A 27,060-nucleotide genomic window follows, 5' to 3' on the forward strand; every position below is an offset into this window, starting at 1 on the left:
GTTCTTCTTGCTTCGCATACTCTTCTGGCTTCTAGGTTTCTAGTTTTCCAACTCATCTCCATTTCGACCTTCCATTCCATTGTTCCATATTCGACTCGACATCTTGACCCCATGTTTCTTCTCTCTATTTCTCCTCCCATGGCTTGTACCATACATACCATACGTACCATACCACCCGCCGGTCGTTATTACAGGGTAGTGGACTGCAAGGCAAGGAAAGGGAAGGGGAAAGGGAAAGTACGGGGCCTTCGCTTGATTGGGATTGAGATAGGAATTGGCTGGGCCAAACAAGACGAAAAGGGGGACTACTCACTAAAAAAAGGAAAGGTGTCCTTCCTTCCTTACCGCCTTCGTTTGTAGATATTCTTTTATTTTTCAGGGGGGTTGGACGGGTACAATCGTTGATTTAGGGCGGGATGGGCGGGATATTGGGACTGGCGTCAATGGAATTAGGATTAGGGATTAAGGGGGGGGTGTGTACGAGGTGGTACGTAGGTAGTAACTCTGAACTCTGAACTCTGGGCTCTCTGGTGATACTTCTATGCATGGGTTGGTGAGATGAGGATGTTGATGGGTTGATTAATTCGTCGTTGTGCTCATTCGTTTATTCTTTCGTGTGAATTATGTAGTGTATGTAACATATGTTGTGTGTATTGCGTAGTTTAAGCGGCGTGTTCATAGTAAGTGGTTGCTATGGTAAGATTGAGTTGGCTAATATTATTTCATGAATGCTTTCTAGAGTAGACGGACGGGCTTCGTGCGACATATCCAGTTTGTTGTATGTGTCCCAGAATTAAATTGGCTTTTTTGGGGTGAGCAGTTGCTGTGATGAGATCAGGTTTGTTGATATTGATGTATGAGTGGTTGATTTCAAGTGCAAACAAGTTTGGTGTCACATATTCATGATCTTGATTAACGTCGGGGCTATAACGCGAGTATGAACAGACATAACAATTGCGAGAGTCCAATTCAAATGCACTAAAAGACTGAATACGGCGCACTCAATCATTTCCATATGTTACCCCTAAATCCCAAACACATAATCATCCATCAATGTCCAAAACAGCCAAGATGAACAAACCCATCATAGATCACATCCAAATCCCATCCAAAAACACATCACTGAGTCATCTCCACATCCTCATCACCCTCCATCTCACCAGCCTCCGCGGCCGCCACCTTGCGAGCGAAATACCCCCCCTCAGCCGACCACCGCGGATAATGACGCTCGCCGCACCCCTCACACTTCGGCAACAAGTCGTCATCCACCTCTTCCTCTTCCTCTTTCTCCTCTTCATCCTCCTCGCTGCTCTCCTCGCTGCTCTCACTCCCATTCTTCTTCTTTTCCTTCTTCTCTTTCTTTGTCGCGGCCCATGCTCCGAAAGTCGAGTACCACTTGCCATCCACAAGATCCGTGCGACGACGACGAGCAGCCTTCGTTTTGGTGCCCGCTTCAGTGGCAGCGGTGGTGACAGCCTTCTGAGCGGACGCCTCGCTACTGCTGTCCTTGGTGTCGTCGGCATCGGCAGCATCCTCGTCGTCCTCCACCTCCTTGCCAAGCGTGAAACCATAACGCCCGCCAATAGCAGATCTCTGTTCACCGAGGCGCTTGGCGACCAGGTTAGCCGAGTTGAGGCTCACAAGCGTGCGCTTAGGCTGGCCGCTGTGCTCCAAGATCGCGGCGCAGAGCCGCCAGTTGCGGGCGATGGCCGTGTCATCCTCGTGCTCGCGGGCCTCCTCACACTTGGCCGTCTCGAGGAAGTTCTCCGGGGGAGCGTAGACGAGGTCGGGGTTGTGGTAATGTTGTTTCCCGCCGGGCTGGGCGCGGACCCGGACGGCGAGGTAGCGGTCGTGGGCCATCTCGGCCGGTGTGCGGCCGACGGCGTTTTCGTAGCTGAGGAGGCTCGGGTCGAGATCGAGGATGGCGCGGAGGACAGCAGTGCCGACCTCGGACTTGAGAATGGTATGTAGCGGGGTATCGCCGGTGCCGTCGAGCATTCGGAGGGCCTGCTGCGTGGTTTCCGTGGAGATGTCCGCGAACAGCTTGAGCATCTGGACCACCTCGTTCGGCGACTTGATCCGCTGGCTCACGGCATCGGCAAGGTACTGATGAAGCGGCGTTCGACCGTCCTTCTCGAGCTTGGTCCTCTCCTTGACCATGGACGCCAAGACGCCCCGATCAAGCAGATCAAGCATGGCCTTCAGCTCCTTCAGTCCCGGATCGTGGTGTAAGGCGGTATGGAAGAGGTTGTTCCGTCCGTAGTCCTTGGTGGTCTGGTCCGCGCCGGCATCAACCAAGGCCCTGGCGGCGTCCAGTCGGCCCAGGCGGTAGGCGAGCATGAGGGGCGTGACTCCGAGCGCCGACTTGACTTCGAGCAGAGCCGGCTGCGTCTTGGCGAGGTAGGCGACCAACTCGGTAGACTCCTTGCTCGGCGCGGCAGAAACCGCGGCGTGGAGAACCAGTTCACCTGAGATGTGTCTGTCAGCAGTGCACACACACGCACACATTGAACCATCCAACTAAGTCTTCTGGGGATTGCTTACTCTGATCATCGAGCCACTTGGAAATAGCCGCATCGAATCCACCTGGGGCTCGGGCCAAATGCTTCAGCTTCTCATCGTCACGGGCCGCCTTGGACTTGGCAAAGGTGAGGTAGTGCCTTAACGGGGTATCGCTGAGGAACCACTCGACCGCCTCGATCCGGCCAACCAACGCCCCGAGCAGAAGAGGGGAGGTTGCGGTACCGACCGCCCTGGGTCGGGCCCCGCTTCGGCCGGCTTGAGCCCAGTCGTTCCTTTTGCCCCAAAGAATACAAAGTTAGTTTTCAGGAAACCGGTAGAACAAACGGGGGAGACGTACCGCTTCTTGCCGTAGACCGTCAGCCCTTGATAGTACTCGGGCTTGACTTTGAGCTCCATCCCGGTGTCTTTGACCAGGTGTTCCAGGGGCAAACCGGCCCCTGTGCGCTTGATGATCTCCCCAAGGAGTTCGACACGGCCGAGTTCAACCGCGATCCGGAAGCAGTATTCGGGGAAAGAGTAATACCCAGAACCCCGGTGATTCTCGCCGGACTTCCGCGTGGTCCAGTACTCGCAGATATCGAGCAAGAATTTCAGCTTCGCCATGTCGTTGTCCTCGATGGCTTCTAAACGCATGGTTAGTACTCTCCATTTTACGGGGCAGTGGAGGGTGCGATAAACAAGAGGGCTAGAGAGAGAGAGAGACGTTGCCATACTTCTCAGGGGGGCCGTCCATTCGATCATCTCCAGCGGCAGGGTACGGCTGTTGACAACCATTGACACCTGCCCAACATTCTCGATCGTGTACTGCTCATCGACGATGTGGCTATATATCCTCGGGTGAGCATCATCATCATCATCATCACCATGGCCACCATCATCACTATCCATGTCCTCGTCGTCGTCCTCATCGTAATCCGAAGCCTCCTCGTCGGCCTCCATCCGGTAGCGCGTCTTGGGCTTCTCCTCTGGGACGTACTGCGCGTGCGCAATCTCCAGGACCGCCTTCGCAACCTCGAGGTGGCCGCGGTCGTACGCGAGCGAGAACGGGTTGTTACTGTTCTGGTCGCGGACGGCAATCTTGAGGGGTGCCTCCTCTTTGGCGTCATCCCACGGACCTAATGTCAGTGTCTTGATCGTTTCTAGGTCGCCGTGGAAGGCCGCGTTGAACCTTGAAACATGGTTAGTAAGCTAGGCCGCTCGCACAACAGCAGAGAGGGGTGTGGGGGCTTCGTACAGTCTGAGATAGGCGCTGCGCCTTGCATCAGTCACGTCGTTGACGTTCTGGAAGGAAACCGCAAATTTGAAAGGAAGTTCGATGGGCCGGTAAGGGCTGTGGTGGTAGTCTCTTCGAGGCTGCGCGCGATTCTTGAATTCGGGATACGCCTTCACAAAGGTCTTGGCTCCCTTGAAAAGCAAGGCCTCCTTCACCCTTTCCAGCTTCTTGATGAATTTTGCGATGGCCTCGCGCTTCTCATCAACCCCAGGAATGTTTGCCTTTGGCGTGTTCTTGTTCTGGTACTTTTTCCAAGGCCTCAGGTCCCGTTCGAACCTCTTGCGGCGCGACTCGATCTCCTTCGCCACCATCCAATGCTCGTACGTCCCCTCTTCAAACTGATTCAGATACGTATCAATTCCCTCGGGCAGGCTGGGCTCAGGAGATGAGATGGAGCCCTCTGGTTTATAGCCGCGAAGCCTTGTGAGACGCTCGTCCACAACGTCCAGAGCCGTTTCGCCGGTGAAAGAGGAGCTCCACGAGTTTGACATATGGTACTGAGACTGGGTTGTCACCGTGTTCGGGTTTGCGCCGCGCTCCAGGAGCGGAACAGCAATCCCGGGGTTCGAAGACCGCAAGGCGACGATGAGCGGTTGCTCCACCGTCCGCTTGTACTGCAGCTGGTTGCTCTCGAATGTGCCCAGCTGCTTCTCCGCTACCGGCGACTGCTTCGCACTCTTTATCCAAGCCTCGAAATCGATCTCCGGAGCGGCCCCGCGCTCGAGGAGTTTCACGACCAAGGGCAGGTTCCCCTGTGCAGCGGCGGCTTGCAGCGGGGCCTCGCAGCCGTCGTAAGCGGAAAAGGCGATGTGGTTGATGGCCGTCTTGGTTCCAGCCGGGTCCAACTCCCACAGTGTTTCGAGAAGGGATTGGGCATTAGCTTGAGCATATCGATGGAAGGCCGTGATACCATTCGTCTCTGCTTGAACGGACGTAGCCCCAAGACTCAGGAGAGTCTTCGCCATCTCCTGGGCCTTCTCCACAGGAAGCGCGAGGGCTAGCACGAGGGTAAGTATAGCCTCGTGCCCCGTGTCCTTTCCGAATTTGACGGGCAAGAGAACATCGGCACCGTATTCCTATATTGCGTGTTGTCAGCCGGCTGTTTCGGACCAAGCATCGCACGGCGGGCGTTAGTCACGTAGCGGACATACCTGAACCAAGAGTTTCACGACCTCTACGTGGCCTGTAAGGATGGCAAAGTGCAACGCCGAACACGGCCGGTCCCAGGCAGCCACGTTGATATCGTAGAAGTCGGGCTCCTCCTCCTCACTCTCAAGCGCAATCTCGTCGAGCACTTCGATCTCCTTCTTCCCAAGCTTGACAAAGGAGCCGGTAGCCATGCTCTGGCCGTCTTCGTCGTCCGAGTCCGACCCGTTGATGAGCTCTCCGTCGGACTCCTCGTCTGCATCCTTTGTTTCTTCTTTAAACTGAGTCCCATCGTCATCAATATCCATCGCGTTCTCCCCGCGACGGCGCTGGTCCTCTTTCTCTTCATGCTCAGCCTCATTAGCAGCACTCTTGTCCAGGAGGATCTTGACAATCTCGGCGTCGCCACGTGCTGCAGCGAGATGGAGCGCCGTTCTACCGTCAGCGAGCCGAGCGATAAGGCGAGCTCCAGCGTCAACAAGCGCGCGGACTATCGCGGGCGTCGAGCTCATGGCCGCCAAGTGAAGAGGAGTTCGCCCAGTGTAGTCCCGAGTGTTGGGATCGGCACCCTCCTGAGCGAGCCAGTCGGTTACGTGCTCGAGGTCCTCGTCTACAATGGCCTGGCAGAGCCGTGCTGTGTTGCCGACATACGCCATTTCAGTCCAGTCATCATCGGTCAGGGGGTTGAATGAGCCGATTTCCTGTTATCAGAAGAGTCAGATTTACTGCCCAGCTCAAGAATCGAGGATTGCACAAGCCAGATAGAGTAAATACCTGTCTTCCCGGGTCGTCCTGCATAAACGAGATCTTGCCAGAAACGAAATCCTTCTCTTCGGCTTCCGCGACTTCCTTCTCTTCCGGGGTAACCGGAACGGGGCAGTATCCGCAGCAATCGTTCACGACGTCCTCGACCCGACCAAACTAAACATGGTCAGCACGCCAAATCACGACAGATTGGCCCGAGTCAGAGTTAGCTTACGAAGGCTGGATGGCGATGAAGATAAACCTCCCTGTCATCGGGCTGGTTCCATTCGGCGTTGAGCACTATATAAACCCTCGTTATTAGTCTCTAGACTTCTCAAGGCGGACCCATCAAGCAACCTACACAAGTCCCTGGTGTAACAGAGCTTTTCAATGCGCTTGGCGTTGAACCGTTCGCCGTACGGAATGGTGAAGGTGTGGTAGTTGGAAACCTCGTCCTCAGTGAGCCAGTCTGCCACCTCATCCTCATGGCCTTCCTTGATATTACCGGCCAGGGCTCGGAGCTGGCGGTGGTAGCGGTTAATAGGAGGGCGGCCCCTCTCATCACGGCGCTTGTCCTGGTAGGTGTCTCTCGCGCTTGGGGTGGGGAGCCTCTCGAGGATCAAAAGCCGGGCGAGCCCCAGTGTTCGCTGGAAGCTCCGTTCGAAAATAGTCGGATCGATCCGCGAGCGGTCAAATTCGGGCCAGTACACTTCAAAGCCTCTATGGCTATACTTTGATAGACGGTTCTCATATGAGGGGCTGCGGCGAGAGAGATCGATGTGATTGATCTGCGTTATGTACGACTGCAGTGCACGAGGGGTGCAGTAGACCTGCTTGCCATCGTACGCAGCCCCTGAGCAGTCAATGTCGAAACCAGTCAAGATTTCCGAAACCGATTTGTAAATTCGGAGCACGATCTTAAACCGTCAGTGACTGGACTGATATACTTTTTGATACGTAGAGGAAAGGGGGAAAGAAACGGTATAAGACAAAAGAAAACCGTTGAATTTACCTGGATATGCCGGGTGGGATACTGGCTGCCTAAGCGACGGTGTTAGTCCATGTAAACGAAGACTTAAGAGCTAAAAAGGTCTCACAGATGGTGATGGCATGCTTCGTCCTCACGACGGTCGTTTCGGTCAAGAGCGAGTCGCGAACTTTGGTCTCGATGTTCTTGATCTTCTCGATAGCCTCTTTCTCCGTGAGCCCATACAAGAACAGGTCCACATCGGAGGCAGGAGAGAACTTCTGGTGGTAGAATTCCCGAAGACCACGCTTGGACGAATTGTACTCGGCCGGGACGGGGAGCAGTGTGTTGACGACAGATGACCCGGCCGCAACCACATTGCTCCTGAAGAAACCCAGGTATTAGCGGCCACAATTATTTCCCCACATTGCTCAACACACTGGGTTACGCACCAATCGAGCTCGGCCAGCGACGACTCTGAAAAGACACTGAAGTTGCGCTGGAACTCCTTCAAGTTCGGGACAACGGCCGGGGATCCATTGGGGCGGCGGACCGCGGCCGATAGGGGCATGATGTACTTGGACTTCTCCTGGGCCGATTCGGCGGCCAAATTACGTGCCCTAATCTTGATGCTGGGCGTGTCCTCCGTGAACAGAGGCAGGACATTGACGTGGTGGTCCTTGAGGAGCTCGTTGCCCGGGTCCTGTGCGAAAAGCTGGCGAACATGGGCCTCATGCTTGCGGTAAGGCTCCAAAAGTTCGCCGATCGGGGTGTCCGAGTGTTGGTTAAGATACTTGACGAAGCCGGCGATGGGCACGGGGAGTGCCGGTGCGGGGGCTGCGTCGAGAGCCATCTCTTCGGTGCGGTTCGAGGGGGGACGGCGATTTGACAATGGTGAGGGGTAGGGGGCCTTCAACCGGACTTGATTGAATGTGAATGGAAAACAAGTAAACGGGACAAGGCGAGAATTTTGAGAAGTAGGCTAAGAAAGATTCAAACTGCTACTGGAAGATGAATTGAAGGAGCTGTCGAAGTGAATGTGTCGAGTTGTAAGGGAGCGAGTGGCCCTAGTTTTAAAGAGAAAACCTCGGGACGGACGCCGAATCGTCTTTGGATCGTATCCGGTTGTTCGTCTAAGTCCTGGTATGCATGTATGCCTTGTGGCGCGAGTTTGGCTCACCGCGTCCACAACTCCCCACATTCAGACTCAAGCGGAGCTGTTCTGCCTAGAATGATGAGTTCTTGTCACACGAACTGGACGCGAAATCCCGTGACAACTCAGATCGAGTGTTGTCAATGGAATTTGTGTCCCGCTGTTGCCTGGGGTGCCTACAGTGCCTGAAAACAACCATGCAAGAAAAATCAATAATTCGAATTGATGAAGAAAATCGCCGGGAGCACTTGAAGCAACAAGGGAAAGCCATGGATGAAGCCTGCAGGTCAGGCACAAGCCTGGTGGGTGGGTGCCAAGACGTCTGGGTCTGCCGACTTTCATATCCAATGCAAGAATGGCGAGAAAGCCTGAAAGCTGCCCTATGACGGCTTAGCTGGGAAGGTAGAGCCCGCTTCCCAAGTTTCGAGGTAAGAACCATCGAGATTGTCGAGGTAGTTTGAAGCATGGAACTTAAGGCCGAGCGGAGCTGCGACGGTTGTGCTTTCCCAAATTTGTTGAATTTGATTTTAACAAGCCAGACCGACGAGACCTTCCGTTGGACTCCTTTAGGGTTCAGATCTAGTGAAAGCAGACAGCAGACTCACGTTTTCCAAGTTGCCCGAGTATGTGGCTTCCCAGCCGTTCTCAAAACAGACAATACTATTCCTGCTCCCGGCTCTGCCAAAGAGAAAAAAATGCAACCGTTCACAGCATCGGAAGCATCGCCGGCCACCAAAACGCCTAATTGGATGAGTACAGTATGTATGGCGCAGCATGTCCCTCGTGGGGATAAAATGCTTGCCCCTTCCAAGCCAAAGACCTAAAACGCCGAGTCCCGATATTCAAAAGCCCATTAGGTCCCTTCTATAGTGCGATGGCGCCTCTCCGGTTTTCGCGCATGTGTAGCAGGCCTTGCAGGCCGCAGAAGACGAGGAACACCTGAAGATGGTCAAGATTAACAATCTGCCCTCACAAAAGAAGCGTCCGCTGGCAAAAGCTTGATACTGGCTAATTGAACATACAGCGTATATGATGACAGCCGTGAAGACTGTGGCAGCCACCGCCGGCCCGTCCGCGGGATCCTCCTCGCCTCCAACAAGCTCAGGGTGGTTTCCGCGGAAGAGGACGCCGAGGACGGAGAGAATGACGATCGCGAATACTGAGATCACGAAGCTAAAAAACTGTTAGAACTGACAAACCCTTTATTGCCCTGACCACTATCCAGATTTATCACCTGGGTAATTGCGTCACCTACCAAGACCATGCTTGCATCGCGCTCACGACGGGCTTCATCTTGGGCGAAAGCGGCGAGCGGTTCGCTCGACAGGAACGGAGGGGGTGAGACCGTCGATTGATGTCACGGCGGATCCGGGAAGCTGAGTTTCGACTCAGCGCGGGCGTCTGGTGATGGCTGATGGAGCTACCGTACAATCGGCGTTGAGGCGGATGGTTGGTTGGCGGTTTGGAGTTCCATGCTGCGGCGAGCTTCGGCTGACCCAGGCCCCAACCACGCGGCCGAAATGGACCCACATTTTATTGACGCCTAAGGATTGAGGCGCCAAGATGCCGCTTGTTGCTGACGGTTCAGTGAAGGGCCTGTGCTTCTAGGCTGCATCCCAAAATGGATCTCGGCCTTCACCACCAGCCCCCAAGCTTCCTTCTTGGGAGCCATGAAAACTCCCGTGTTGTCGATTCTCGGCCTCAGGTTCCTCCTTCAACCATAAATTTACCGTAACGGCCCTTTACGAACCCAATTGACGGCCGAGAACACTGTGACCGGATCCTTTCTTCCTCGTTTGTCGAAATCAGTGGTTCCCTTCACAGGGATTGCTGGTCCTTGAGAGGGACGGCTGGTCCTTGAGAGGGACGGCTGGTCGCCCGTTTCTGCCCCCCCCATGGGGAGCGACCCGAAAAGTTTAGGATCGCCTTAAACTTGACCGGAATGCGAGCCTTACACTAAGGACCTGGGGAAACTCGTTAGACGATGCCCTATCCGTACATCTGTTCTATGTAAACAGTATTTTTCGTCCAACGTCGGCCGCGGACAACAGCGGAGAGCGCTTGTACCGAGGGGCTTCGGGACGTTGGGTAGCCGCCCGGGCCGCCGTGCGTGTGCCGGCTCAGCCTCCTGCAAAGCAACCCCCTTTGGCGTAAGCCTGTATGCATCCGTCTTGACCCCGCCATATCAGCCCCCAAGCTGGTGCAGCTGGATGCCAACTCGTCCTCTTGTCGCAACCCGCATGTTTTGTTGCCCCTAAGGGTCGCGAAATGTCCTGTCCTCATTGGGCACCTGTATCGGGATTGGCAGAAGGGAAACGAAACGCCAAGCGAGCCGAAGGTGAGGGTTCAATCTGAAACCGATCTCCCCAGACAAGCGCCCACCGCCTGGTCCAGCCCGCCCCCAGCCAGGTTACGACGACGACGACGACGTACAGTAGTGACGACCAACATTCACACACACACACTCGGGATGTTCTCAGCCCACACTATGCGCCGGCCATCTATTCTGATTCTTGAGATGCGAGCAGCGAGCATTCTAGTGAAACACAAGCACAGGTAGATGGGAGCCGCACGGCAGTCGCTGGTCCGAAGAAGTGCTCGAACGCTCAGCCACTAGGACGCATCATCGGACCACAGTCGATCTTTTCGCCGCGTTGTGACTGCTGCCGTCACCACTTGACGATGCTACACTAACTCCAGTACTAACAGCACCACGAACAACTAACACTAACAATTGTTGTTGGTGACCATGTTGCCGATGATGAGACCTGCCGCGTTCCGCGTGCCCGTCTCCGGAAATTGCTTGCCAATAGCATAACAGCAGGAATGAAGCCTTGCTGGGCGACTGGGGGTTCTCGATCCGGAGATCTGCATTCAGAACTTCAGAGAAGGTGGTCCCGTCATTTTTTGTTCCCAAACAGGAATCTCACCTCTTCCAGTATAGCCGCTGCTACGCGGTCACGTCAGCGAAATGCAATTTCCGAGCCGCTAAAAGCAACGATTTGCTTTCCGTGAGACATGGAGATGCCCACGCGGGGGACGAACATTTCAAGAAACTGGTTTCTCATGCCCCCAAAGTTTGGCTCGTACGTGTAGCCGATCGGTCCCAATCGCTCCTCGGCTCACCCAACACAGAATAGGGTAAAGAATATCATAGGGAATGGGGTCCTTTGCGGAGTGGCCCAAACAAACATGCTTGTGAAACGGCCGGTCCTTGCAGCCGCTGCGGGCGGGCTGTTTGTTCAACCAACAGTGCAGCCCCCAGCCCAGCCCGCCCAGTCCAGCGGCCGCAATCGGTCAGCCAACCAACTCAGCGCTTCCAAATCGGTACTGGCAGTGCTGAAGCCCACATGGATCGGGTGTTTTTTCCCTTCGCATCGTCGCCCACGATATCGCCGAGGCCCAGCACTGCCGATCCCGATGGCGTCAGTAAAGCGTACTTGACACACCTCGATTCTAAACTTCTTCAGGGTAGTGTAGGACAAAGCTGAGGTCTCCAGGACGGCTTCAACAACAGCCGAGCCTTGGTCGGTAGGTTTGGTGCCGGGCGAATCCCAATTTCCATCCTCCTCCGCCCGTTCGGCAAACCCTCCAAGAAAAAATGTATGGTCAGTGTACACTAGACAAATTTCCAAAGGAGCAAACACGAACTGTGCCGTCCGCTGTGCCAGGAGCTGCAGCGTTGGGCCATTCAGGCGGCCAATGGACAGCATGGTACTGTACCAACTACATAGAAGCGAATGCAATCGAGGATTAATGGTGGTTGGGCGTCTAATTTATCGGCAATTTAGGGGAGGAGGACTGTACCGGACCTCGGGGTTTGCGTGGTTGCGTCCGGGGGGTATGGAGGTGTGAGAAGGCTGGCGGCAACTGCAAGGCACGGCACCACCTCCTGCCTGTACACTTGCAGGATGGACGTGGATGTGCCGTCGAACCAACAGGCCACGCGTTGCAACTGCTGACCTGGCTGCTGCAGATGTTTTTCTTCTTACCATGTTGGGACTGGATACCTGCCTCGCACAGTGAAAGATTCCATTTTCTGTGTTCCCTTCATGCCGTCACACAAGCAACCGTTTTCCGTCCCCTTTCCAATCTCCCAGCCTGCTGAAAGTTGTTCCCGTGAACGGGCTTCCAGACGAGATGACCGGAACAACGCTGACAGTCTCTATTCTCGATTCTACCCGCGGGCAGTTGAGGGTGACCCCAAAAACCAAAAAAGAAAAAAAGATTAGAATGAGATCAGGTCCGGCCCGTACTTTCCGATCGACCAGAAGCTCGAGACCTGCCAATGTGTATCTCGAAACGATCGTGGCCCATCCGATGTCCTCCCCGGTCAATTCTGCGGGTGTGCGGGTGGGCGACCTGAAAAAGTGACCTGACGCCTGCGAGCCTTGCCCTGCCCTGCCCTGCCACCCCAGACCCAGGTCTCTTTCTTTGTTTAGTGCAATCCCCCCCTTCCAATCCAACCGAACCTCAGGTACCAGCGTAGCCTATGGGCTGTGGGCGGGAACCTTAATTGCCAGGGGGGGTGAGTGTGACACCAAGGACCTACCCTGGCTCCCCAACCTTAATTTTCCCACTGGACCACTTTGCCGCCGCTTACATAGTACACACATGCACGCAAGGAACAGGATAGGACAGGAGAGAGACGGGAGTGAGAGTGAGGGAGCGAGAAAGGTCGGGTTATTATCCTGTCCACAAAGGAGGCCTATAAGAAGGTCGTGTTCCCTTCCTCCCCCCCATTCCCTTCCCCTTCGCCTGCTTTTCCTATTTTGCCCTCAGGAAAAAGGTGTGGAATTTTATTTCCCTTCAAGTTGCATAATCCGCTTCTCAGTCTTCCCATTCCGGGTTGATTCGCGTTACCTACCTCACTCTACCCAGCCGTACCTACAGCAAAGCCAAACCGAAACCAAACAAACCAAGACAAACAAAACTAAACGCAGAAAACCATCACCGCCAAAATGCGCGTTTCGACTCAGATCTCCCTGCTCCTGGCTGCGGCCGGTGCGCACGTCTCTGCTCAGGATGCCACGACAGGTGTATGTTGTTTGCTCCCACGCATTTACACCTCTCTCTCTCATAGGTCTCTCCCTTGTGCATTGTGGGGCTGACATTGGTTGGTTGATGGATAGCAATTGGGCGATGCGGCCGCGATTACCAACAACCCTGAGAATGCGGTGTACAAGGCGATCCTGCCCAGGTCAGCCTTCTTTGAGCCGGCGTATCCCGAGGGCGGCAACATTGAGGGCGAGGTGACGGCCCGGGCCGGCGACGGCGGCAAGGGCGTGCGTTTCAGCGTCAAGCTCAACAACCTGCCTTCGACTGGCGGGCCTTTCAGTATGTTCACACCACGGCTGTCATAACCGTCCCTACGATGTGTACAAACTGTGCTACAGAATACTAACTGAATCTCAGCCTACCACCTGCACGTCAACCCCGTCCCCGTAACGGGCAACTGCACCGAAACGCTCGCGCACTTGGACCCCTACATCCGCGGTGAGGACCCGTCCTGCAACAAAGATGCTCCCGAGACGTGCCAGGTCGGTGACCTGAGCGGCAAGCACGGCAAGATCCAGCCCGGCGACGACTTGTCGTTCGAGGCGGAATACATCGACGACTACGCCACGACCGTCGAGGGCCTCGGCGCCTTCTTCGGCAACCGCAGCATCGTCTTCCACTTCCCCAACAAGACTCGCATCACCTGCGCCAGCTTCGAGCGCGTCCGGCTGCCCGGCGGCGGCAATGGCGATAGCTCCTCGACTGCCTCGTCGCCCTCGAGCTTCACCACCCCGCCCTCAAGCTTCACCACCCCGCCGCCGACCTCGACCTCCGGCTCTGGTGGTGACGAGGGCAGCGCTACCGCCTCGCCGACCAGCGCTACTAGCAGCGTGTCGACTGGCGCCGCGGCGATTCTAGGCAGTGGCGCGGGTGGTATTGCGGCGGTTGCTGGTCTGGTGGCTATGATGTTTTAAAGAGATGTGTAGGATGGTAAGGGTTTATTGATGGGGAAAAAGGGAGTTGGGAATACCTAAGGAAAGGAAAGAGGAAAGTCTGAGCGGCGTTATTATTTGAACCTTTTTTTCTCGTTCATCTCCTCCTCTTCGTCCCCTGCTTTTTTGCGCTTTTCGATCACTGCGAAGGCAAGTACACGTATGTGCGCTGCGGCTAAACCCTTAATTGACAATGTTGAACGTGTGATGGAGCGATGCGGTTTTGAGCGACTGGATTGGTGTTAGGTGGATGAAGGAATGGGTGGGCGTAATGATAATGAGAGAAAACCCTTGACTAATATTCTTCCGTTTCTGCTTGCCCGTCGAGATCACGAGGTGTTGATGCGCGTTGTGGGTAAACCGAGATGAGCAGCAGTGACAGCCGCAATCGTTTAGCTGCGTTGTTGGCTGCATGAACCGGGAGAGTGGTGATGTGATGTGATATACGGTAAGCGAGAAGCGACCTTGCATTGGGCCAAACTCTCCGATCTTGGAGATCATTCATGGACCATGGCTATTGCCGGCAAGTTAGTTAATGGTGTCGCGGCAGTCGGCAGTCGGTGTTGAATCGGGTTGGCCATGATCCCATGGGTTTGACAAATCGTGTTTTGATAAGAAAACGGAATAACATGCAGGAAGAGAGAACATTCCCTACCTTCCCATGCTTGTGGAGAGTTCTTGTTTGCTCTTTCCTTATCCATCCTCACTATCAAACAAGGCAAGGGAGGAGTTACCGTGGCGGGTCTTTCCTTCCCGTTTCGGACGAACTGCAGGTTACTCGCAGGCGGTGGTGGGTGCGGACCCGCTCCGTGAGCCTGGCCCGAGGGTGTTCTTGCCGAGCCCTGGCTCGCCGGTCCAGCTGGAGCCCCCGCAGTCCGGGCTGCCGGGAGGATCCCTAGCGTCGATCAATGCTTGGCCCGGGCGGGAAAGCGCAAGAACGCAGTTGTGTGGATTCTTCAACAACCCCTTCCCACCTGAACCTCCCAAAGGTCGCAACCGCGCGTCGGAGTTTTTTCATCACATCCATCACTCACTCGCTCGCTTGCTCGCTCTCAATTCTCCAGAATCAGACAACCTACTACACTGGGAACAGAGCACGCGGCGCACAACGCGGCGGCGACCGAGACAAGCCAGCAACGAACTGTCGCTTCCCGTCTCCTGGATCCAGAAAAAAAATACGATGACTGCGGGGAGAGGAGTGCCACGTCGATCTGTCTTAGGTAGTGGCCCCATTGTCGACTTGCTCCAACGAGCCGGGCCCTCTCCGTGCATACACTACTCTGCATGTCGACATCATCGTGCGATCCTGCAGTTTGCTGCAAGAAAAAGCACCAAGGCCCGGTGACGAGAAGATTTACGATCCGCTCTTGATGGAATCGCACGGCCGCGTGGAACACACGTCTTTTTTTGCTCCCTGCGTCCTTCCACACGATACGGAGTTTCTCTGTCGGTACTCGCATTCGGCTCGAGCTTACTCTTAGAGATATCCGATCGGGTAGTTCAGCTGGGATGACGGAGCCTGGTCTCCAATGTCTTGCCGCTAGCTCTCGGCGCAAAAAATGTGTATTCGCTAATGTATTGCCGACGTCCTCTCTGCACGTACACTACACTCGAAGCTCCCTCCCCCCCCACTACGTACTCGGCGTTGACAGGTTGACAGCTGTATCCGCTGTCTCCGTCCAAGACACGGGACCCAAGCCTCGGACGGTAACGGGCCAGACCAAGGGTTGAATTGTCGATCTTCCCCAGCCACAGGTCAGGGAGTTCCTGGACGATTTGACAGCTCGGCAACATCTGCACCCCATTCTTGGTACCAAGGGGCCATCAGGCCATTAGGTCAGGACACCGCTGTCATTTGGCTGCAGTGGAACCTCACAAGCAGCAGTCATGGTGACAACCCGCGGCACGATCGCTGGAACCGTCCCGGCAACCAGATCGGTCCAGCGTAATGCCAGATGGGCGGCCGTCGCCCGCCGTATCTTGCAGTTCGGGGCTCAGCTCCAACGGCAGCCGCAATGTCACCCTACCCGCCCACCCAGATGGGATGGGAGTTTGAGCACTCGGCAAATCATCTTCGTCGATTGCCTTCGGAATCGGCGACGTTGCCGTGATCGGGGAGCTCCTAGTCCCCGGCTCGGCTCAAAGAGGTGGTCTCGAGGCCTCGAGGGATTTCGGGCCTACAATGGATTGACCCCTGCAAGTTTGGGCAAGGGAGCAGCAGAGGTCGCACTTAGCGGCGCGGAATTGACGCCTCAGCTGCAAGTGATATCTCGGTAGGGCTACGGCTTTTCACTAAGGAGCCTATCACTCCACCCAGACGCAGCCTCACCACTAGCAACCCTCTGCCAGAGCTGCGGAGTCGCCTTCTCCCACCGCGATGAATACTCATTTGTCTTTCTAGCCAATCCGTTGTCGTTCTTCCCAGTGACGCCAAACCGCAAACAAGGAAGCGAGAAGGAAGGGAAAGGAAAGGAAAATCTCAGCTGGACGGGACCATAACCTCGGCCGCTTTTCAATGTAATTCTGAGCCACTCTCCTTTCCGTTCGCGATGAACTGTGACCACCGGTTTGACTCAGAACTAACCTAACGCAGGTACTCTCTGGTTCCACGTTGCCATTTTGTTACCCAAGGATATGGCCTCCTACCTGGAAAGAAGTGAGACATCCAGGGGCATCCATATCAAGGAAAAACGGTGAACCGGCGGACCGCTATTGCCTTCCGATATCGACAGACGTGCAGTAACGTTAACCAGAACAGCCAACCGCACGGCAACACGACGGATAGTTTCTACCGGTCCTTGACTTTTCTGTCTCATGGGCTCGAAGGTGTGAGGCTGGAGTCTTGTGGTCACCGTCCGGTGCTGGACTTGCCTGCGGCTTTTTTTCTTTTCGGTTTTCTTCCAGGCCTTGTCCGTCTTCCCATCCCGCTCAACACATGGGGAGGGGGAGTGTAGTGACGCCGAAGATCCTCAAGCTATTTCTTCTCAAATCCTTCACTCACACCCCACCTCGATGGGCCTGACCAACGGTGTGCGGTCCCTTCGCCCGCCGAGGAACACCGGGAACACCGGGAGTCGGGGGGTAGCATCGTGTGTCACGACCGGTGTTGGCGAGCTAGACAGCCACGGGTGATGGAACTCGGAACCGGCTCCGGCCGGTCTGGCAGTGGGCCTCTCATGCGGTCCGCAGAGATGTTTACCCACCCCCCCATCTCTATTCTGGCGCGGACTCTAGCTCGGCATTGGTCGCTTGCCACGTCAAGAGGGCGGTAGGCGAGGGATACCAGGGCGGTCTGGTGATATCGGATGGATGGGATCAGCTGGCCGGGTGGGCTCGCCTGGCTCCCCGGTGCGGGAGTGTTTCTCGTAGTGGAGGGTTCGGGACGAGGTTGATCCCCTTCCAAGGCACATACCGCTTCGCGTTCCTGTCCAGCCGTTCGTTACACAGTACACGACGCCGCTCGAGTTCCCACATGCGGCAGGCTATTGACGACCAAAAGTAACCCTACCGTCTCTTAGATCGGAGCTGATAAATCGAGGCCGGCGGGTTAAGAGAGTTGTTTGCCCCCTCGCCGAGAGCCGTGACAGGAACAGGACAGGACAGGGCGGGACAGGACAAGTACTGCGTACATATAAGAGCCTTGAGCCGTTCGTCGTTCTTTGTGCCGCCCCAGACGCTCTGTCTTACATTGTGCCAATCCTCCAAGCATATTCCTTTCTTTCACCATGCCCCATTCAAACTTTATTTATCGCCTTTCTCGGCGTAAGCCTGAGCAGCATGATCCTCCCCCCGCGAAGGTGGATAGCAAGCAAAGCACCCTAGACACCTCGTGGCGGCGCAGATCCTTAGCCTCTATCCGTCGTCGGCTTAGCTCGGGCCCCAAGGCCGCTGCCCCGGGAGACAAGCCTGGCCCGAAAGAGACTACGCTCGGCCCGGTCACAGCCCCCAATAAGACCACCCAACCGACGGTGGACACCAACCGACCTATCGCCGACGAGATCGATGTCGTCAATGGGGGCCAAAATTCGAATGGCCTCCAGGTTTCTGAGCAGCACCATCTGACGACCAATAAGCAGAATGGTGCTGCCGTCAACGGCACTAGCAACGGTACTGTTAGTGGTGTCGTCAACGGCGCTCGCGTGGCGCCCCGAAACAAAGTGACCAAGAGTCACAAGAGGGCTGCCGTCGAAGACGCCGAGAAGCTAGTCAACGGCAATGCTGCGCCGGTGTGTCCTTACAACAAGTCAGTGGAGGTCATCCGCGCGGAGGAGTACCCCCATATGAACCAAGGTGCGCCCAATTATATCTAGTCCTTTTCATTCCTTCTTTTCTTCTGGTCCATTTCTAGACTCCACGGTCCCCCATCATGCTATTTCATTTCCCCCCCTTACAACCCCCTCTCATATATCATTACCCAGCCGACCCAAACCAACCATGACCTCCTAACTAACAACACCTTCACACAGGCACCTACCTCGACCACAGCGGCGCCACCATCCCAGCCGTTTCCACCCTCCACCGCACCACAGCCTTGCTCACCACCTCGCTCTACGGCAACCCGCACTCAAGCAACGCCCCTGCGGCCCGCTCCGGCGCCGCTGTTGATGCTATTCGCCTAGCAACCCTGCGGTTCCTCGGCGCTGATCCGGACCATTTTGACCTGGTGTTTACTGCCAATGCGACGGCGGCGATTAAGCTAGTGGCCGATACGTTTCGGGATTTGGGAGAGGGGGTTGTTGTTGATGGGAAGGCATCGGGGGTCGGTGTGGGGAAGAAAAAGGGTGGTGGTCAGGGGGGGTTCTGGTATGGGTATCATCGGGATGCGCATACCAGTCTGGTGGGTGTGCGGGAGCTGACGGGTAAGGGAGGGCAGCATTGCTTCGGTGGGGGAGATGCCGAAATCGAACGGTGGTTGAGTCTCGCTGAACGCCATGCCCATGACCATGGTAACGGTGTCGCCGTCAACGGCTACGCTCGCGACGGAACCGATGACGACGGCGAGTCAGACCCCGACGCCGACGACAACGACAACGACAGCTGGACATCCGTAGGCCGCCACTCCAGCCTCGGCCTCGTCGGCTGGCCAGGCCAATCCAACCTTACCGGCCGCCGAACCCCCAACGGCTGGGCCGGCCGCATCCGCCGCATGGCGCGCAACGGCCGCCACCGCAGCACTGGCACAGACACCTACAGCCTTCTGGACGCCGCCGCGCTGGCCATGACGGCGGATATGAAACCCGTGTTTGCCGACCCGGCGGAAGCCCCCGACTTCGCGTGTGTCTCTTTCTACAAGATCTTTGGGTTCCCCGACTTGGGCGGGTTGGTTGTGCGCAAGGACTCGGGACATATCCTTACCCTGCGCAAGTACTTTGGAGGTGGCACCGTGTCACTTGTCAGCACTGTTAGTGGCGCGTGGCATATGTCCAAGGGTGAGTCTGTTGGTGCCGGTGCAGGCGGAGCCGACGAGCACGGCGCCACGGCATTGCACGATGCCCTGGAGGACGGCACGCTGCCCTTCCACAGTATCCTAGCCCTCGGCGAGGCCATCGAGGTGCACGCCCAGGTATTCGGGTCCATGGGCAACATCTCGGCGTATACCACCGCGCTGGCGAGACGGATGTATAACGGGATGAAGCAATTGCGGTATGAGAATGGGCAGGCGCTGTGTAAGATTTATGAGGAAGGGAAGAAGGGGACGGGGTATGGGGATGCGAAGCGGCAGGGAGCGACGATTGCGTTTAATGTGGTTAGGGCTGATGGCGGGTATGAGTCATATGCGACTGTGGAGAGGTTGGCGAATGAGAGGGGGATTTATGTTAGGTCTGGTGGTAGGTTTGGTGTTTCTTACTTATGCCTCCTAGAGAGAGGTGGAGATGGCTAACCGTGAACACCCTACAGGTATCTGCTGCCCTGGCGGCTTGTACGTGGCACTTCAGTATCAGCCCTGGCAACTCAACCGGGCGAAATCGGCTGGTCATCACTGTGGTGAGTTGGACCGCCAATTCCCATCCATTTTATTATATTATTGACGCCAATATACTAACACATCTTCTCCTCCAGGCCCCGATGGCATCAGCGTCATCCACGAATTACCGACTGGGTAAGCTTCCACATCATTAACATCCCCCCCCGCCTTTACTCGGACCCAATCACTAATTACGATGGGATAACACAGAGTCGTCCGCGCCAGTCTAGGTGCCATGAGCACTGTGCAAGACGTCGACCGCTTCATCACCTTTTTACGTGAGGTCTTTATTTCGCAGGAGGATAGTGCGTATGCCAGCAGCAATGGGAATGGATCTGTTGCGTCGGTTTAACGAATCTTCTTGGCTGGACGGTCTTGGGGGTGGGACAAAATGCTGGTGTGGGTGATGTGGATGATGCGTTGTGGGAGGGGAATTATGCATTCATTAACATTATTTGTAGGGTGGATGACGATGGATGGATGACGATGGGTCGATGACGATGGGTGGATGACGATGGGTGGATGACGATGGGTGGATGACGATGGGTGGATAACGATGGGTCAATGATGATAATGATGATGGGTGCATGGAAGGGAGGGGAATGACTTGGTCACTGGACACGATACGATGCTAATGGGTTTCTTTGTTTTTCTTATTTCGGGGATCTGAGGCTGGAGAGGTTCATTAAAAACGAAAACGAAAAGGTCTTAACGTATTCGTTCGTTTATGACGGGCTTGGGGTTACCCGAAACCATTTCTTTTTTATCTTCTTTTTTATTTATTTAGGTAAATACCAAAAATATCTCTCTTCTCTTGTGATATGTTTCTTGGTAGTTACTTCGCTACTGCCCGTGAGTTAGGATGGTAATATGGGGAAACGCGAATTATAATTCGCAACATGTGGCTTGGTCCATTATCCTGCACCAATAACAAGTTATTTTTGCGTTTCATGTATTTAGGTACATACCAAAACGATTTATCTTCTCTTGTGGTATGTCGCTCGATATTTAATTTGTTACCGCCCGTGACTCACGATGATATGGGTACAAGAGTGAGCATCAATTGTAGCCATTTGACATGTGGCTTACCCACTACTCCGGTTGATTTAGGTAAATAGACACCAAAAATATTTCTCTCCCCTTGTGATATGCGGCTTGGTAATAAACTTGCTACTACCTGTGAGCCATGAAGACTTCAGCAAAAGGCCATTAATTGCTAATTGTCGACATGCGGCTGAGTCCAATATACTGCACTAACAATTATTTCCCTCCCGGCAATTCCGGCCCGGTACCGCCTGCGCCAACAACATCAAACCAAAAAAAACCACCGCAGCACATCTTCCCCAGCTGAGACGAAAAAAAAAAGCCAAACCCACTTTCAGCTGAAAAATAACCTCAACTTCAAAAAGAAAATTACACAAGAGAAAAAAAAAACACCGCAACGCCGCAACGGCCGGCCGGCACCTCTCTTCCTCGGCGTCCTCGCTAGTTAGTCACATTCCTTAATCCTTCCGCCTGCCTGCAGTGCCTGCTGCTGGCTGGAATGCGACCTCGGCTTATCCACAAGGTTCGGGACCGTCCGCCGCAGAAGGGAAAAAACAAAAACGGCCCGGGAAAGGCCCGGAAAGGCCCGGAGGGGAGGAGCCTTTCCCTGCCCTACCCTGCCTTGCCTACCTTGCCTATCCCGTCGTGCGTTGGTGCGAGGGTGTGAAGACAAAGCCGGGTGTAATTGGGTTGTTGTGATACAGAGGTGATCCTGGTGCTTATGGTGGGTAAGTAAGTAAATAGCTACCTGTTTTGGGTTTATTTCGCATGGTGGTAAGATGGAAACCTTAGAGAGAGTGATATATGGTAGGTATGTCGGGCCGGCATGTGGGTGTTTGTGGGCTGTGTTAGATCTCTTAGAGAGGGAATATCCCTCGTGTTTCTACACAAAGGTACTGTACAATTCGTGACGTACTTCGTACCTTATCTACATACACAACATACATACCCACACACCTCTATTTTCCCCCCTCCTCGCAACGCAAAGCTAACCCCAAAGAAGCGACGGCAACTTCCATCCCATCTTCCAGAAGAAAGTCCCGTAGGCGAGCGTTGGCGAACACAAAATAAAGGAGCGGCAGAGAGCGGCAGTCTAACCAACCACATGAGCCGTATCGGCAAATATGTGCGTGTGGTCTGTGTGTCATTCTCTTTCTCCTCTTTCGCGCGGATCTTCTAGAAAGAGGAAACTCGGAGGTCCAAACCGGCCCGGTTGTTTGCCTGGCGCGGCTCCGGAGTGGCGCCGAGCGAGCGGATGGGCAGGTGGGGGGACGGGGGACAATACAATGGGGCCGAAAGCGTACATTAGTTTACACTAGAGGGCGCACGACACGGCTCGGAGTTACTGCGTTTGTAGATCTGTGTGTTGAGAGTACGTCGTGAGGAGTTGTTTGTTGTTGTTGATGATGATGTGGACTTTGTCTATCCGTGTATCGATTATGCATGCCGCGGTGTAATTGGACCACAAGCACGCCAGCAGACGCCCCGCTTACTTACACACGCGAAGGCCAGAGAGAGACCCTCTCTGATAAGCGGGACGCGATGTAACGACCGCCGCTGGGACCGGTGAATGCGGGACGTCCGCCATACAGGGAGGAAAGAGCTTGTTGTCGCTTCCGTCCGGACCACCACCACCACCACCACCACGACCCCTATTCCTTGCACCAACCTATCGTACACCTGCTTTACCTGCATCTGTGTGTCTTGTATGCACGTCCTGTCGATGGGGCCCGAACCCGGTGCCGGAAGGAAGGTTCGTAGAACCCAAGAAGAGCATTTCCGGGACCAATTGGGACCCAAAGCCCGTCTCCGAGACCTCGTCCGTCCTGTGGGTGAGGTTGGATCGGTAGCGGCCGGTCGGGTCTAGCGAGTCTCCGTTGTCATTGCACCCTCCTAGCTGCCGGTCCGCATCTTTGCCAAATTAATCGGTTGCGGAACCAGGGGGCATACCAAACTTTTCATACTTTTGGCTGCGTGTGCCTGGTCAATACGGCCAGAAGGAAGAATCTGCGTGTAATTTGAGTGAATCTCCTCATACAACACTTGGCCAGACCAAGTGGTGACGATTCCAGATCAGTTGAAGGAGAAAGTTGCTCCTTGTACCTTAGCGTCGCTCGCTATATCTTCAAGTTCGGCTCGCCAATCTGTCGAGGGGCCCAAGGCGTGGACAAAACGGCCCGACCACCGATTTTGCCAGAATCCTAGATCCAGACGATGTCCCCATGTGAAGGCGAAAGGGGGGACAAGTGAAGAGCTGGATACGAGAAAACTGACGTTGAACGACAGCAATCTGGCTAAAAGAAGATCAAACCTGCAGAGGTGTCAATTCTTGCGTCGGCCCACTGATGGGCGGCGTCAGATGATGAAAGATGAGGCAGGTGGACGCAAATGGCGGCCATCTCATAAGACCATGGATGAACGACAGCGTCGACGCGCTCCTGCGTTGAATTATTAGTGCCGAGGTGATTATTAGCGGGACATCTAACAGGGCCAAGTCAAGGTAGATGTTGTTGCTGTTTTTGTCCTCGTTGCTACAGTTCTGGTTTGCTGTTGTCGTCCTTCTCTTTCCCATTCTTTGTTTCGTCTGTGTGTGCGTCCGAGGCGGCCCGTCGGGAAGACCGAAACGGCCTCGGCCTCGTTTATAAGCTGGATAGATAGATGGTTGGCGATATTAACGCCATGAATGTAAACAGAATGGATTGCAAGATGGCGAGCTGGCGAGTCGGCCGACGATGGCGTGAACATGATACACTACCCAGTATCCAGATAAGACCTGGAATTTCTGGAAGCGGGCCGGCTGCAACACTGTCAAATCCGTCAGCAACCCCCTGCTGCCACAGCTAGCTGCGCCATACTGTTTACTCGTATTCGAGTTGACTTTTCCTCCAGAGCGAGACTTGTTAATGGCACCGGCTCCTTGATGGCTCGACTTTCTAACTCCTTCTTCTGAGGGACCGGTATGGATTGCAAAGGAAGAACATCTTTCGATGGGGCCCTAGTATGTATGAACAGCGAGCACAGCGGATATGGATAACAGTGAGCATGGGAGGCTGCCTTTGGAGTTGAAAGGCGCCGCTGGACGTGTCCGCTTCAAGACAAGGCCGTGCTATGGGGTCTCGATAAGAGACGGTATTAGAAAGCAATTAACGGGTCTCAGAACCGGAGCCCGAAAAGCCTCGAAACTGGCATTTCAACGGTCGTGCTTCGGCTTCGGTGTGTGGATCACTGGACGAAGGTCGGCTGAGGTGGTGGGATTTTGGGGGTTGCTGTGCGCCTGCATCGACTTGAGTGGGCGTGATTTGGGATCCGCAATTTATCCGACACCAGGCTCTGATCAAATGAAGTAGCCAATCAGCGGGTTCCAGGAGCGTGCGCAACATCAACAAACGAACGCTCGGGTGTGGGCTTGGCGGCGCTTTGTGCCATCGAATAATGTGGCGGCGTGGTCCTCCTGAGATGCCACAGTCGAATACATAGTACTGTCGGAATCACGGTGATGCTTTGCCGTTAGCAGTGTTTCTCTGCGGTTTTTTTTTATTGTGAGGGTAGGTGGCTGACGAACCAGGTGGGGGTCAAGTCTTCAGGGAGGCCAGGGTTAGGGGCCGTTGGTTTTGAACATGTCGTCATTTTTCCCTCCCTGCAAACTTGGCGAAGTTTCGGCCCTTGTTTCCGAAAGATTGTGGGCCTTTGGACTTTCTCTCCTCTTTTCCATCTTCAGTCCTCACGACGCTCTGCCGCTCATCCGTCCACTCCGATAGTAACGTGCATCCGGTGTAACGAGCATCGAGACCCCAAATGCCGGCCATGGTGGGTTTTCAGTCCACACCGGCTGGCTCTGCTCCATGTCCACACGCTCTTGTTACGCTTGATGTTCTGCACCACGTCGGTGTTTGATCACCCATAGCTCAGCATTGTCGGAGTTGCGGGAGAGCAAGAACGGGCCCCGCGAGACTCGTTCGGCCACCCCGACATCCATCCCCGGGCAGATCAGTCTCATACGCGGACGATTGCCCTATCCGGTTCGTCCCATGTCGCGTTGTCCTTCGCCTTCAACCTTCTAGAAGCCATGGAACATCCCAACCCCCGGAAATCCCCTGCTGTTCCGAACTCCGTGGCGTTGCTGACGGCTGCAGCGGTTGGTCCGCTCCGCCGGGCTTCTGTCCCATGGACGCCCCCTCCACTTCCCCCCTGTGATTAGCGGGCTTCTGGAAGGAAGGAAACCGTTTGCGGGGGCACGGGTTGTGGCTTGCCCACCGGCTTCTTAGGGCCTTTTTGTCTTTGGAGAGTAATATGGGTGATCGGTTACTCTGCTTGAAGATATCTCGTAAATATTGATGGATTGTATCCTTATGACTGTCAAGACTTCGCTCTCAACCGGATCGTATGATGCTCCATCGAAAGGTGGAGCGTTGGTGACTCGAGGCACCACAGTCGCCCCAGCCGGCATTTTGCCAGCATGTTAGCGGTATCGAAAGGGATTTGGTTGCTCGGCTCCGGCCTGCATCCCAAATAGCCAATATACATTGTGCATAGCGAGGCGTCGCAGTGCATACTGGAGGAACGGAGGAGGAGAAATGAAGGGGTTGGCAGGCTGGAGTCAACGAAGGGGACTGTGGCCAATACCATCAGGTTATTCTCTCTAGATGCAACAACGATCAGCTTCGGACTCGAGGGCAACACTGGACTCGACTGACCTGAGCACCCGAACGAGTCCATGCAACGCATGCAAGGTACCCGACACTAGGCTAGTCCTCGAGCAAACCTGGTTTGTCCACCCACAACGCCCTCATAGCGCGCGGGCGCCGCAGGGCGACTGCCCCTCCCGAGCGTTGCATAACGAGCAGTTACAGTGCTGATGACATTGGGCCTCGAACGGTGCTCCTCCGACACCCGCCTAAGGGAGGTGGGTTGTTCTGGAAGCTCTCGGACACTTTCCTTAGCGCGGCTCTTATTTTTCTTCTTTTCTCTTTCTCGAACCTGACAAGCGCGGGCCGGCTAGAACCGGCCGCGGAAAGTGGGTGTAATGTCTCGGTGCTTGTGAAGGGTAAACCAACATCATCTCATATCCGAAAACTTCCATTGAAGGTGCCCGCGATACGAAAAAAGAACATCGGCGGTCCTCATACGCATCTGAATCTCACCAAAATTCGAAAGGAAAGAGAATCCCTACTCTAGCCCCCAACGTGCCTTTTTTATTGGGGGCTCCGGAGGAAGGAGGAAAGGGCGCGACGTCCTCCCATGGGACATGGCCGCCGGCGCTTACCCTAAAATGGAAGCAAACCAGGGGGAAGAATGAACAGGGGTAGCTGGATTTTCAGGTTGTGTTCTGTGCGAAAAAAAAAAATCTCAAGAGAAAGCGCTTGCGAGCTAGGCCTCGGCAGGGAATTGATTACAACGGAGTTTCATCAGAGATAACCGTTCCCTGGTGGCCGTTTTATTTAAGCGCCCAATTCTCCCGAGACACTAACTAGCTTACCTTAGCCAACGACTTGGACGAATCCCAAGATATCGGGCGACGGAATTGATGGCGTTTGCTTTCCGGATCGGTGGGCGTTGTGAATCCACATTTGCTCAACGGCGAACGATGTTGCACCCTATCCAACCCTGCGAGGTGGGCTCATTCGAAAGCGGACCGCAATGCAGTTGGACCCTGGAAGGCATTCCAGGCTTCCTGATCGCCTTCCAAGCCCGCCCGCTCCTCAGATTCCAAGATCAGATCTCCCTCATGGGGGCCGCTCCCGGACGGATACCACCCTTCTACGCATGAACAACGGCTAACCCTGGATAACGATGTGACCTTTACGCCCTTTGGACGCCCGAGCCAGAGCGTCGCAAATGGGCCCTGTTCAAAGGAGAAGCAGGACACAGTTGGTGATTGCTGAGACTTCTTTTCCTCAATTCAGGCGCCGAGCACAAACCAACCCAACTGCAAAAAGACCTGTCCTTGTCTGCGCCGTTGGTTGGCGCTCGAATCAAGCGCGTTGTAGTGGGGGTGGGAGGTTTGGGGGTGGTCAATCGAGAGATTGAGCCAGCCCAATCCCATCACGGCAGGCATGTAAGGGTGAATGGCGAAAGCACATGCCTAAGGTACTGCCTTGATTCCCAGATCGGTTAATCGTCGAGACAAGCCGGGGTCGCCCTCCAGGGGTTGTGCTCTGGAAGAAGATCCTGACATCTTTCCGGAGAACCAAATACTGGAAACGGCGTTTCAGGCTTTGGCAATGATCAAAGGATGAATTACCCCCCCCCCCCATG

At 55.0% G+C, this 27,060-nt stretch overlaps 4 protein-coding genes across 4 annotated transcripts; 2 read left to right on the forward strand and 2 right to left on the reverse strand.

Annotated features, from left to right (window-relative positions):
* Positions 1-1,119: 1,119 nt before the first annotated feature.
* Positions 1,120-7,506, reverse strand: C8A04DRAFT_26717 (uncharacterized protein; the record flags this gene model as incomplete). Its single annotated transcript, XM_062780020.1, has 12 exons — positions 1,120-2,468; positions 2,545-2,795; positions 2,861-3,146; positions 3,237-3,691; positions 3,758-4,872; positions 4,948-5,643; positions 5,717-5,863; positions 5,922-5,986; positions 6,048-6,603; positions 6,699-6,727; positions 6,784-7,037; positions 7,106-7,506. The coding sequence occupies 12 exons, from the start codon at positions 7,504-7,506 to the stop codon at positions 1,120-1,122; spliced, it is 5,604 nt and encodes a 1,867-aa protein (XP_062638835.1).
* A 1,164-nt stretch (positions 7,507-8,670) lies between these two features.
* Positions 8,671-9,099, reverse strand: C8A04DRAFT_26718 (uncharacterized protein; the record flags this gene model as incomplete). The annotated part of the gene is made up of 3 exons (XM_062780021.1): positions 8,671-8,745; positions 8,829-8,979; positions 9,062-9,099. 3 exons carry the CDS (start codon positions 9,097-9,099, stop codon positions 8,671-8,673), a joined length of 264 nt encoding a protein of 87 aa, XP_062638836.1.
* A 3,668-nt stretch (positions 9,100-12,767) lies between these two features.
* On the forward strand, positions 12,768-13,778 carry C8A04DRAFT_26719 (superoxide dismutase; the record flags this gene model as incomplete). The annotated part of the gene is made up of 3 exons (XM_062780022.1): positions 12,768-12,845; positions 12,939-13,143; positions 13,222-13,778. The coding sequence occupies 3 exons, from the start codon at positions 12,768-12,770 to the stop codon at positions 13,776-13,778; spliced, it is 840 nt and encodes a 279-aa protein (XP_062638837.1).
* Positions 13,779-17,521: 3,743 nt separating this feature from the next.
* On the forward strand, positions 17,522-20,113 carry C8A04DRAFT_26720 (putative molybdenum cofactor sulfurase; the record flags this gene model as incomplete). The annotated part of the gene is made up of 5 exons (XM_062780023.1): positions 17,522-18,086; positions 18,263-19,624; positions 19,695-19,781; positions 19,857-19,896; positions 19,972-20,113. The coding sequence occupies 5 exons, from the start codon at positions 17,522-17,524 to the stop codon at positions 20,111-20,113; spliced, it is 2,196 nt and encodes a 731-aa protein (XP_062638838.1).
* Between the last annotated feature and the right edge of the window lie 6,947 nt (positions 20,114-27,060).

The sequence above is a fragment of the Dichotomopilus funicola genome (genome assembly GCF_033296635.1).
Source record: "Dichotomopilus funicola strain CBS 141.50 unplaced genomic scaffold C8A04scaffold_15, whole genome shotgun sequence".
In the NCBI taxonomy this organism is placed as follows: Eukaryota; Fungi; Ascomycota; class Sordariomycetes; order Sordariales; family Chaetomiaceae; genus Dichotomopilus; species Dichotomopilus funicola.